This window comes from Dasypus novemcinctus, chromosome 17 (genome assembly GCF_030445035.2).
Source record: "Dasypus novemcinctus isolate mDasNov1 chromosome 17, mDasNov1.1.hap2, whole genome shotgun sequence".
Classification (NCBI taxonomy): domain Eukaryota; kingdom Metazoa; phylum Chordata; class Mammalia; order Cingulata; family Dasypodidae; genus Dasypus; species Dasypus novemcinctus.
In genome coordinates, this window is record NC_080689.1 from 52578168 (window position 1) to 52591782 (window position 13615).

Sequence of the window (13615 nt, forward strand, 5' to 3'; positions counted from 1 at the left end):
GTAAGCACGGTATTCACAAACACTTAATAGAATGGTATGCCACAAAACTTGTTTTCCTGTGGTTTCATCTTCATTAAAAAATATGATTATTTTTTATAACCATGCCAGTAAACATCTAATCAACATTCAGACAATATCCAAACAAAAAATACCATCTGAAAAGATTTCTATCATGTTTACAGTGTACCAGTACACCTATACTGATTAATGAGGTGGCTGGTCAATCTGATTGTTTAATGCTAGTTCTAGAATGACTAGAGTTCAAGCTATAAAATATCTATCATAAAAAGTTTTTGTCTTTACCTATCATAACACATGAATATCAGTTACCGCATAGTTTTCAGCTCCGTTGGTTAAACACTGTCAAACCATTTTACCTGGCAGACATATTTGTTCTTCCATTTGCTCAGCACACACCGACTATTTTGCATCAGCTCCTGAAGGGCAATCGAGAAAAAGAGAGTGCAGTTGGCTATACACATTATTGTTATCAGTTAAAGTGCTTCTGATTTGCAAGCAGAAAAGGATCAGCATGCCACACAAAGATGCAACTGTTGTGGAACTCCTCACTGGACAAAAGCAAAGCCATCATCACCATGAGAGCTGATCCTTTATGAAAATTAAACCTGTTGAAAGATGTTTAAAACAGATTTGTTTGTTGCCATTTTTGAAACTTTTTGAAAGATACCTCCAACTCCTTGAGTGAGTCTCGAAGTTTTTCTGGGCGTCTGTTTTTGAGCATCCAAGGATAATCTCGAGCTGGCAAATAAAATATGTATTACAGTTCACTAAACATAATTTAAAAAGGAAACTTTTCTTACCAGTGTAACTTAGGTAGATTAAAATAAAACATTTCCATAATTGAGAGGAAGTGGGCTTTTATATCCATCATCAAATGACAGCCTTTTGAAAGGCTTTGTCATAAGAACAGGATTTTTACCACAAAACAATCTCCCTGATCATAATTTTATGATGACAACCAACAAGGCTCAAAGAATCCTTGGGAAAGTTTCCTAGGCCCGTGAATCTAGTACTTATTGGTAAATGACCCACTCTTTACTATCAAAGTAACTAAATTTGATGTAAGTAATTAAATGTTCGATCCAAAAGAAATCTCAGATTTTGCAAGAGGCCTTCTCATACCTGGAAATTCTCATGAGTAACTGAATGTAGTGAGAAAAGAAATGAAATACAAAGTTGATACACAGAAAATGTTATTATTTAAGCAAAGAAATCTCACATATTAAAACTAAGAAAAAATCTGAGGGGAATCCAAGTTTTAACAAATTAAGAACTAATAGTGCTCTTTTTTATTTAAAAAAAACACTTCTCTTTAAAACCTACACCACAATTCAATAATGATAAAGACTTGGTTTTGTTTTAAATGAATTCAATGAAAGGTGAAATTATTGAGTAGAATCTCAATTTAGCCTGAAAAAAACTAAACAGTTTTATTTCAAAGAATTAAAGAAATGTTAAACTCATTACATTTTACCATTAAAATGAATTCAGTTTTGGATTCTTCTAATCCATAATTCTATGTAAGAACTGCATGCCTTTATGTATGTTGTTAGCATACATATAACATACGTATAAAAAGCCATCTAAATGTGACAGTAGAATTGCTATATATCTTATTTCACCAAATTAATTTGGTTCTATAAACATAATTCATGATATCTAAAGCATATTGTAAATTTTTATATCTGTGTTACAAATACTAATTTGGTATTTTTAAAAATTAAATGTAACTTGACCATTTACGTAAGAGAAAAGATGGGATTCAGCCCCAGCTAAGTTGTAAATAAAGCCCTAAACTATATTTAATTTTAAGACATAAAAATCATATTATATTATAACCGTATTACATATGTAACAGAAAAGAGGGAATAAAATGCTCATACTGATCATTACAAATCATATTTTCTTAAAATGGGTAAAAATAATAATTAGGCAAAGTATGAATTATAAAATGTTATCACCAGAATTTAAGTATGGTATATTTATTTTAAATATATTAAATAATATAAATATTTTAAAAGTTTACAGTTAAATAAGAATATATCTGACTGGAAAAAGATAAAAGTTTTGATAGTCTAGATTAGAAAGGCCTAATAAATATAAAACTTACTCCAATATTTATGTACTTAAGCAATGGGAATTTGCAACTACAAGAATTTGGGGGAATAGGGTTTCTTATTTGTGCAGAAAGCAGAATGTTGTTTAAGAATGAACCTCAGGATATTAAAATTCTAGTTTCACAATAATCCCCCCAAAATATAAAATACGCTTACATTCTGCCAGCTTCTGCTTTTCTTCTAAGTTACCATGCTCTGTCGCTGATATTGTAGCAGAGGAAAAACGGAAAGACAAAAAAATGTGGAACTTATTTTTATTATAATACCTTGTATTTTTATATTTATAACTTACTATCACATTCTCAAGAGTAAGAAATTGTGCTAAACTTTAAAAAGGACAGTCGTAAGAAAAACTGTGATAATTTGGATGTTTCGTTTCACAGAGCTTTCCTGAATAGGCAGTGAAAAGGCTTACATAGCCCAACAGGTGGGCCAATATCCTGAGCTTCCAATCTCATCAGAGAGGGAAGGGAGCTGCAACCGAGCCCAGAACAGAAGCTGCTGCAGTCTGTCATCAGAAGCATGAAGTCAGCCTATTAACCACCAAGCTAAGCACACAGAATGCCCACACAAGCCCCACTTCAACAGACAGCAAAACAGGAAGTAACTCTAGCTAGAAAGACCTTTTTGCCCATCATGAAACTTCTAGGATTAACAGGATTAATCAGATAAAGAAAATTGATCATTCACTCAGAAATGCCTATTTCAGATATCAGGTGAGGATCGGAGGCCAGCATCTGTGGGACCCATGCATTAACAATGCCCTCTACTGGGACACTGATAAATAAACACGAATAGACTGTCCAGCTATCAACCTGATCAGCAGTAAAATGAAAACTTTCATGTTCTTCTACGGCATTTTTCAATTTTGCTTTATTTTATACAGAACTGTATATCGACCTCAGCATTTTTCCAAAGAACTGAAGGGCTTTTCTTGAAATTCCAGGTTTTCTCTAAAGCTCAAATCAGAGTTTTTAACAGACAGTATTTCATAGTTTAGAATATTTAGCTTATAAAAATTAGTTGAATAGGTACTTTACCTGGTGGATCTTTCTTGTCATAATACTGGTAGATCCCGATGTCTCTGTCTATAGAAAGGAAGAAATAACATTAAATTATGGTAAAAGTTAAAATAAGAAGCCAAACCATACTATATTGTGGGGAAACGGAAGGGCAGAAACAATCTCTTTAGCCACTAGAAGTAAAATAGCTCAAAAGCATTGGGACACAGATTCATCTATGCTAGGGATATGCAAGGACCAGAAAATTTATAATCTAATGAGAAAAGGTTTACAAAAAACTAAAAAGGTATGAGAAAAAGATTAGAATCAGAGGAGATCAAGTTCTCTCTTTCACACTTCCTCTGACATTTTTCACAGGGCACTACCAAAACGAACTGCCACTAAGCAATGCCAAATGAGATCAGTGCATGGAAGAAAATGCCCTAGCTGTTGGATTCAGGGCTGTTTCTTTCTTCTCTCTGATTGAGCTCAAGGGTCCAGTTCCTATCCTATGGCGTTTGGGGGAAATCTGCAGGAAAGAATAAGGAGGATTAAAGGAAGGTATGGATAAATTATCTGAAACTTGTTTAGATTCAAAAAGCCTTCCAAACCTATTCAAATTTGGATCCTCTGCTGGGGCCTATGTAAGAAGCCAAGACAGGCTTCCCAGATGTTGAGAGGGATTTAACCAAGGAATTTGTCCTTGCAATTTAATTACAGGGAACAGAATAATTCTGTCTGTTTTCTTTGTACCTGTGGATAATGAAATATCTTTCATTGGAAATAACATTTGTTTCCTTCCATGCAAAATAATTCCCAGCTACTAACAAAAGGAGGATACAACTGTTTCTAAAAAAGGTGAGGCAGTGCAGGCTGCCCCCTAGTGACTGCCTGCTCTAAACTTTCTCAAGCTGAATGACAGAACTTAAAAAAAAACGAGAACAAAAACAACTATTACTGTTGTAATTAGCTTTACAAACACAGCTTTTCAAAATAATGAATCGTGTACCCTTTGGAGCTCTATTTTGTTCAGAATGCCATTAATTGGGACATCCAATGTAAAGAATGCCAGTTTATGTCCACCAGTTAGATTGAAAATACATAACAAATAGTGATTGGGAAAGGGTATGAGTAGGTCTTCTAGGATATGGATAATATTTTACTTCTTGAGCTGTATGGTGATTATATGGGTGTGTTCATTTTTTAATAGCTAAAGCACACGCTTTTTAGTACGTAAGTTACACTACAATAAAAAGTTTTCATTAAATCTAGGAACTACAGGTACTATGTACACAGGCAATAGCCTATATAATAACATTATCAGCCTATAATTATGTCCATCATTCCACATGTCCAAATATTTGCCACAACTCTAGAACAGAACTATGAAGATCAGAAAGGACCCTGAATTCTGTAGACAAATTTGACCTACTACATTTGGCCCAGAGTGGGTATGTCCAGACCCACAGGATAAGCCTGGTGTGGAGAATTAGAGGCTGAACAAGGTGAGCAGGACACTCACATGAGAGCAGCCCAGCATGGTATGTCTGAACCCATGTGGGGCGAGAAGGGCATCCACACAGGCAGGGCATAGACACAGAGACAGGAGATGGATTACATACAGCATGACTGACTAAGGGGATAAATGCATTAAAGATAATGGGAGACCCAGGTTTCCCACTGCCTGAGAAGTACTAATTTGGAAAAGGAGAAAATTAGAACAAACCTTATGGTGGTAGATTAGAATTAGAGGTAACAGTGTGAATTCATGGTTTTCTATATATAAAGAAATGAATGTGGATGTAAATATGTGTGTACACACATACATATAAGCATTCCCTAAGCTCTGTCCAAAGACAGGGTCTGAGAGCAGTGATAATCCAAGAGCAATAGGCATGGCTACCATACATCTTGACTTCTAGATATCATTCTTCTCTAAAAGGAACCAAACTCCTTAGCAGCTGATTCCAGCACTGGAGCAGGAATATCTGTTGTGCTGAAAGGCATGGAAATGCTGAAATATTGATGGGGACATGTGAAAAAGACTTAGATAAATGCAAATCAAAACCAGTATGATACCACTCCACACCCACTAGGATGGTTATTAAAAAAGAAACAACCAAAAAATAAGTAGTAGCAAGGATGCAGAGATACCAGAACCTTTGTACATTGTTTGTAGGAATGTAAAATGGTGCAGCCTCTGTGAAAAACTGTTTGGTGGTTCCTCAGTAAGTTAAACGGAATTACTATATGACCTGACAATTACACTTCTAGGTATATATTTTAAAAAATGAAAGCAGGAACTCAAACAGATATTTGCACACCAATGCTCACAGCATAATTCTCAATAGCCAAATGTTGGGAAAAAATCAAGTGTCTATCAATGGATAAATAAACTGATAAACAAAATGTGGTCTATACATATCATAGAATATTATTCAGCCATAAAAGGGAATGATGTTCTGACACATGCAATAACATGAATGTACCTTGAAAACATTATGCTAACTGAAATAAGCCAGACACAAAAGGTATTAAATATTGTATCATTCCACTTACGTGAAACATTTAAAATAAGCAAATTCATAGCGTCAGAAAGTAGGTAAGAGATTTCTAGAAGTTGAGGGAAGGGGAAACAGGGAGTTACTGCTTAATGGGTAGAGAGTTTCTGTTTCTGTTTTGGGATAAAAAAGTTTTGGTAATAGATGGTGGTGATGGTAGCACAACATTGTGAATGTAATAAATACCAATGAACTGTATACTTGAAAGTGGTCAAAATGGAGTATTTAATATTATATATGTTACCATGATAATTTTTTAATACAAAAACAAATTACATGGAGTAAATATTCAATATACAATGGGAAAGTATGTTAAAAAAAAAAAAAGATGAAAAGGCAGCTTGAACAGAATCCCACTGACCATATCAGGGGCGACTTAAAAATCAAACTAAACAATGATAATAATGGATTATAAAACTATTGAATAAAATAGGAACCCTAAGTCCAAAGAGATAAAATCAATAAATACTATATTAAAATGTTGGTGAGGAACAGGATATTTACATAGTTTCAAGGTACTCCCCACAGTGGAGAAGCCTAGCAGACACCATCTTAAGTAATCGTGAACATCATCAATGAAGGGGCAAATGTGTGCAACTCCAATAGGATGCAGTGAGAACAGAGCATCACTTTTGAGATGTTCCTGCCAAACATGTATAATCTGAATCTACTAGTGAGGAATCCTCAGATATATCCAAATTTAGGGATATACTACAAAATAACTAGCCTAAGATCTTTAAACATACTAAGGTCACAAAAGGAAAAATAAAGAAGAAAATGTGAAATGTGAAGGTGAAGCTACTTTTCCAGAATCCAGAATGAAGGAGTCTAAAGAGATAAAGAGACATGGCAACTAAAGGCAAAGTGTGATTCTAAACAAGATCACCGTGCTAAAAAGGGTGACTGGTGACTGAAGGGATAACTGGTGAAACTAGTACTATTATCACTGCTAATTTCCTGATTTTGATGGTTATATAAGACAATGGCCTTTTTATAGGAGAGCCACACTAATGTATCAAGGGGTGGTGAGGTGTCTGGTCTCCAACTTACACTCAAATGGCTCAAGAAAAGAAAATTCTCTGTACTGACAGCTTTTCTGTAAATTTGTGATTATTTCAGAATGGTTTTTTAAAAGTACTTTAAATTTTTTAAAATGTCAAGCATAATAAAAGCATATAATAGGGGACTAAGTCTAGATGTCAGAGAAGCCTTCTCTAAGTGTCTGTTATTAAAGTTGAGCCCTAAATAAGAAACAGGATTTAATACTGAACAAAGAGCTCAATGTTCCCAGCAAAGTGAAAGTGGATGCCCTGCTGGAGATGAGGTGGGGCTAAATCTGGTCACCTCCCCCTGGGACCTGTGTGCACTACCACAGAATTCTTCTCAAAAAACCACTGACTCTCTTAGAAAAGGAGGTACAGGGACAGAGGACTTTAGGCACATGGAGGACAGGGAAGGAGTTAACTGGATATAGAACAGAAGATTAGGGGTATAAGGGAATCAAGATAAAATGACCAGATTTCCAACCATGGGGTCCAAGCCAGGTAGGAAGTTAAATGTGAAGAAGGTACTCAAGGCTCATGAAACTAGATATATGAAAGAAAGAGAATAAGAGAGAAGCAAAGATAGGCAATTAGGATTAGCAAAAAAGATACTTCAATGAAAGATTCCAGCATAAAACAGTTCTGGTGGCAGCAAGGTCAAGAATGTGGCTTCACTAATAATAAAATTTTCACGCTATAAATCACTCTTTTAGGAGACTGTCAAAGCAGCTAATAGTACATTTTCATTAAGATTTAAAATTTCAGAAATGTTGCTCTGGTGTTTTTTTAGTGCAATAAACAATATAACATGAATATGGGCAACAACATTAATCTTTTCAAGCCCCATTTTTTCCTTCTGTGAGTATCTATCTATAGGTGATTAAGTAAATCTATCAACTCCTTTTTTATTTTTAAAGATTTGTCTTATTTATTTATCCACCTTCCACCCCTCCATTGTTTGAGGTCACTGTGTGCTCTGTGTCCATTTGCTGTGTACTCTCTGTGCCTGCTTGTCTTCTCTTTAAGAGGCACCAGGAACCAAACCCAAGACCTCCCATGTGGAAGAGAGGTGCTCAATCACCTAAGCCACCTCAGCTCCCCGGTTTGTTGTGTTTCTCACTGTCTTTCTCTTTGTGTCCCTTTTGTTGCATCATCTTGTTGTGTCAGCTCACCATGCCTGCCTGCCATTCCAGCTCATCTTCTCCAGGAGGCACCAGGAACCAAACCCTGGACCTCCCATGTGGTAGGCAGAAACCCAATTGCTTGAGCCACATCTGCTTCCCTATCAACTCCTTTTTAAAAAATAATTGCACTGATACCATTTTGAGCTTTCAAGAAAATATATTATTAATTGTGACATTACCAAGGTCTTTGGAGAATACAAGGGCTTTTGTGGTTGTTTTGGACTTTGATCTTTCTTTTTAAAGAAGAAATATCTAATTAAAACATGTAGGGTTTTTAAAATCCAACTATTGCTACAAGACTTTCAACATAAAACAACATTGCCAAATAGCAATGGACAGGGACATTTCCCTGTCCCGAATACCTGATCCCTAGAGATAACCATCTTCAATTCTCAGCTGTTTCTTCTGGTACATATTTCTAAATAACATGTTTGTGTTATTATTTCTTGATTCTTCAGTTTTAGATATTATCTATTGCCCTTCACTATGGGAACTGAGAATTGTGTTATCTTACACATTGTACAACCTCCCGATCTGTGCATCCTCTTCCCCTTTCTCCCAACATAATCACAGCACAACTTCTGGTTAAGTCAATGCTTACAACATTTTGAATACATAAATATTACCAGCACCTGAACCACATGGCACACTGCATTTTCTTTTTAGAACAACTTCTCTAAGGTTATTAACAGTCTTGGTTGTTTTTTTTTTTTGCTTTAAAAATTAACACTAATTAATCACCAATACACTCCGACATATTAGGTGGCAAACCAGTATACATTTTTTCTTGGCACCCTTCCTCCTGGAGACCCTGCTCCTAGCTGCCTTAAAGGTTGATATACAGGTATTGCACAGATTGAATCCTCAGCCTTGCTTTTTCTGGATTTAACATCTTTGTTTCGTAGGACACATAGTGGTAGCTTACTGAGAAATACAAAGTAAATATGGTGAGAATTTATGTAACTTAATGTGTATTTTATTCTCACATTCAATTGGTTAGCTTGGCAGGGAAGAGATAACTAGGTTGAAAATAATTTTCCCTGAAATTTAAGACATCATTCCATTGTCTCAGAGCTTCCACTTTCAGTGTTAACAAGGCCAAGGCTAATGTGAGTCCCAACCATTTGTAAGTAACTGGTTTTTTCTTGCTACAAAGTTTTGGAACATTTTTCTTTGTCCTCAGAGGTCTGAAAGTTTGTGACTTGAGATAGATCTTTTTCCATTCACTGTGTTGGGTACTCGATGGGCTGTTTCAAGCACTCATTTCCTTAGCTCTAGGAAAATTTCTAGTATATTTCCTTGATAATTTCCTTCTTTCCTGGTTGCTTTTCCTGGAATTGTTATTTGCATGTGGAGTTCCCAGGTTCATCCTTTATTATTTTTATATTTCCTTTCATAATATTCATCTTTGTCTTTTGTCCTATCATTTCATGTTCTCTATCATATTTATGCATATTTCAACTCAATTATGTTAATCTGATTATAAAAGTAACATGTTCACTGTAGAAAATTAGGAAAGAAGAGCACAAAAAAGATAAATAGTCATACTTACACTATTCAGTGATAGCCACTAATAACTTTTTTTGCTTTTTCATTTGACTTTTTAACTTAATTTATTTTTAAAGATTGATTTTATTTATTTATTCCCTCACCCCCATTGTTTGTGCTTGCTGTCTGGTCTCTGTGTCTGTTTGTTGTGTGCTCTCTGTGTCTGCTCATCTTCTTTTTAGGAGGCACTGTGAACAAAACATGGTACCTCCTATGTGGGAGGGAGGTGCCCAATCACTTGAGCCACATCTGCTCCCTCCTTGTTATTTCTCTTGTGTTTTCTCATTGCGTCAAATTGTTTCATCAGTCCACCATGCCAGGTTGCTGTCTTGCTCGTTTTCTTTAGAAGGCACAAGGAACCAAGCTCCGGGATCTCCCATGTAGTAGGTAGGTGCCCAACTGCTTGAGCTACATCCACTTCCCTATGTATTTTTAATTAGAGAAATTGTAGGTTTATGGAAAAATCATGTAAAAAGTTATAAGTATTCCCATTTGCTCCTATTTTGGACACTTTGCATTAGCATGGTACCTTTGTTACAACTGATGAGAGTATATTAAAATTGTATTTTTAACTATATTCTATAGTTTACATTAGGTGTATTTTTTTTATCCATATACCACCCTATTACTAACACCTTACATTAGTTTGGTATATTTGTTATAATTCAGGGAAGAACATTTTTATACTTGTATTATTAAATATAGTTCATCATGATTGGAATTGTTCTGCATGACATTACAATGAAGATATAGTCCATTATACATTTTGTCAAAACCTATGAAAGTGTATGGTTCAAAGTGTAAACCATAATGTAAACTATAGATCGTGGTTAGTAGTAATGTTTCAATATGTGTTCATCAGTTGTAACAAATGTACCACACAATTGAAAGATATTGTTAATAGGGGAGGGAGAGGGAAAGGGGTATATGAGAATCCCCTAAATTTTGATATAACATTTATGAAATCTAAACTTCTTTAAAAATAAAGAGAAAAAATATATATAGTCCATCATTTACAATAGGGTTCACTGTGTTATACAGTTCTGTTTTATCTTTTAATTTTTATTCTACTAACATACATACGACCTAAAATTTCCTCTTTTAACCACATTCACATATATTTCACTGCTGTTAATTATACTACCAATAATGTGCTACCATCACCACCATTCACTACTAACAGTTTATAAACAATCTAAAAAGAAATTCTCTACAAATTAAGCATTAACTCCCCCTTCTCTACCTTCCACCCAGCCCCTGTTAACCAATATTCTAGATTCTAACTCTATGAGTTTGCTAAATTAAATTATTTCATATCAATGAGATCATACAATAGTTGTCCTTTTGTGTCTGGCTTATTTCAATCAGCATAATGTCTTCAAGTTCATTCATGTTGTTGCATGTATCAGGACTTCATTCCTTTTTACGGCTGTACAACAGTCCTTATTAAGTATAGTAGTCAGTCAAAGGGGTGCTGATGCAAAGCACCAGAAATCTGTTGGCTCTTATAGAGACTACTTATTTGGGGTAAAAGCTTAGTCACAAGGTCCCAAAGAGTCCAACTCAAGGTTGCTTTCTCACCAAAAGCAGTTGCCACATGTTGAAACAAGATGGCCAGTGATCTCTGCCTGGTCTCTTCTTCCTTCTTCCTCTTAAGGCTCCATAGACCCAGCTTCTTCCGATCTCAGCTGTAGGCTGGCATAGGGTTTATCTCTCAGGGATTCCTATCTCAACTGCAAACTATCAGGCAAATGGCTCATCTCTCCCCAGAGGTCCGGGATCAAAACTGATAATGTTCTCTCCTTTAGCATCTATGGAGCTCTCTCTCTTCCTGTGTGAAAGAGTCCATTTATAGCAGCCCACCAAGGGGACAGAGATTCAACCCTGAGTCATGCCCTACTGATGTGGTTGGATCAAAGCCCTAATCTTTTATCAAGTAAACTATATACCTAGCAGAGGGATCACCAGGTCATATGGTTATTCTATACTTAGCTTTTGAAGAACTGCCAAAACTGTCTTCCACAGTCAATGCACCATTTTACATTTCCACCAGCAATGAATGAATGTTCCTATTTCTCCACATTCGTTCCAATACTTGTAATTTTGTTTTGTTTTTTTAAATAGCCATCACTCTAATGGGTATGAATGGTATTTCATGTAGTTTGCAACTGCATTTCTCTAATAGCTAGTGATATTGAGCATCTTTTCATGTGCTTTTTTATAATCTCTTTGGGGAAATGTCTATTCAAGTCTTTTGCCCATTTTTAAAAATTGGGTTGTCTTTTTACTGTTGCATTGTAAAATTTCCTTATATATTCTGGATATTAATCCCTCATTGGATACATGGTTTCCAAAAATTTTCTACCATTGAATAGGTTGTCTTTTAACTGTCGTGATACAGTACTTTGATGCACAAAAGTTTTCAATGTTGATGAGGTCCCATTAATCTATATTTTCTTTTGCTGCTTGTGCTTTGGGGGTAAGAAACCATTGCCAACAAGATCCTGAAGATGCTTCCCTACATTATCTTCTAGGAAATTTATAGTCCTGGATTTATATTCAGGTCTTTGATCCATTTTGAGTTAATTATTGTATACGGTGTGAGATAGGGGTCCTTTTTCATTCTTTTACATAAGGATATCCAGACTTTCGACACCATCTGTTGAAGAGACTATTCTTTCCACCATTATGTGGACTTGCCAGTCTTGTTAAAAATCCAATTGGGAGGAAGCAGACTTGGCCCAATGGATAGGGCATCTGCCTACCACTTGGGAGGTCCACGGTTCAAACCCCAGGCCTCCTTGGCCCATGTGAAGCTGGCCCATGCACAGTGCTGATGCACACAAGGAGTGCCATTCCATGCAGGGGTGTCCCCCATGTAGGGAAGCCCCACTCACAAGGAATGCGCCCCATAAGGAGGATCGCCCAGCATGAGAGAAAGTGCAGCTTTGTCCAAGAATGGCATTGCACACATGGAGAGCTGACACAACAAGATGACGCAACAAAAAGAAACACAGATTCCCAGTGCTGCTGATATGGATAGAAGTGGTCACAGAAGAACACACAGCGAATGGACACAGAGAGCAGACAACTGAGAGGGCAGGGAAGGGGAGAGAAATTTAAAAAAACAACAACAATTGGGTGGAGCAGTTGGTACTCAGTAGTTGACCGCCTGCTTCCTGTGTACGAGGTCCCAGGTTCAATTCCAAGCACTTCCTAAAAAAAAAAAAATCAATTGGCCTCAGATGTGAGGGTTTATTTCTGAATTTTCAATTTGATTCCATGGATTTATATGTCTCTCCTTGTCCCAGTACAAGGCTGATTTGACCACTGTACCTTTATAATATGCTTTAAAGTTGGGAAGTAGGAGTCCTCCAACTTTGGTCTTCTTTTTCAAGATGTTTTTGGTTATTCGGGACCATTTACCCTCCCAAATAAATTTGATGATTGGGTTTTCCATTCCTGCAAAATAGGTTCTCAGAATTTTGATTGGAACTGCATTGAATCTGTAAATCATTTTGGGTAGAACTGACATATTAAAGATATTTAGTCTTCCAATCCATGAATATGGAATGTCCTTCCAAATTATTTAGGTCTTCTTTGATTTCCATTAGCAATGTATTGTAGTTTTCTGTGTACGAGTTCTTTATATCCTTGATTAAATTTATTTCTACATATCTGATTCTTTTGGGTGCTACTGTAAATGGATTTTTGTCTTGATTTCATCCTCAGATTGCTCATTACTATTGTATAGAAATACTACAGAAATCTGAGCATTGATATTGTACCCTGCCACATTGCTCATTTCGTTTATTAGCTCTAGGAGCTTTGTTGTTGAGTTTTCAGAACTTTCTATATATAGGGTCATGTCATCTACAAATGGTGACAGTGTTACTTCTTCCTTTCCAAATTTGGGTATCTTTTATTTCTTTTTCTTGCCTAACTGTTCAGGTTAGAACTTCTGGTACAATATTGAATAACAGTGGTGACACTGGGCATCCTTGTCTTGTTCCAAAACTTAGAGGGAAAGTTTTCAGTCTTTCACCATTGAGAATGATGTTAGCTGTGGCTTTTTCATATACGTCCTTTATCATATTGAGGATGTTTTCTTTTATTCCTAGTTTTCTAATTGTCTTTATC

The 13615-nt window shown here is 35.9% G+C and overlaps 1 protein-coding gene across 4 annotated transcripts in view; it reads right to left on the bottom strand.

The window, feature by feature from the left end:
* WDPCP (WD repeat containing planar cell polarity effector) overlaps positions 1-13615 on the bottom strand; it is a 407401-nt gene that overhangs the window by 250381 nt on the left and 143405 nt on the right. For all 4 annotated transcript variants that reach the window (XM_058278665.2, XM_058278668.2, XM_058278667.2 and 1 more), the window contains 4 exons: positions 3179-3226; positions 2295-2339; positions 689-759; positions 378-437 (listed from right to left, as the gene is read on the bottom strand). In XM_058278665.2, coding sequence (XP_058134648.1) covers positions 378-437; positions 689-759; positions 2295-2339; positions 3179-3226 — 224 coding nt within the window. The remainder of the gene's footprint in view (positions 1-377; positions 438-688; positions 760-2294; positions 2340-3178; positions 3227-13615) is intronic.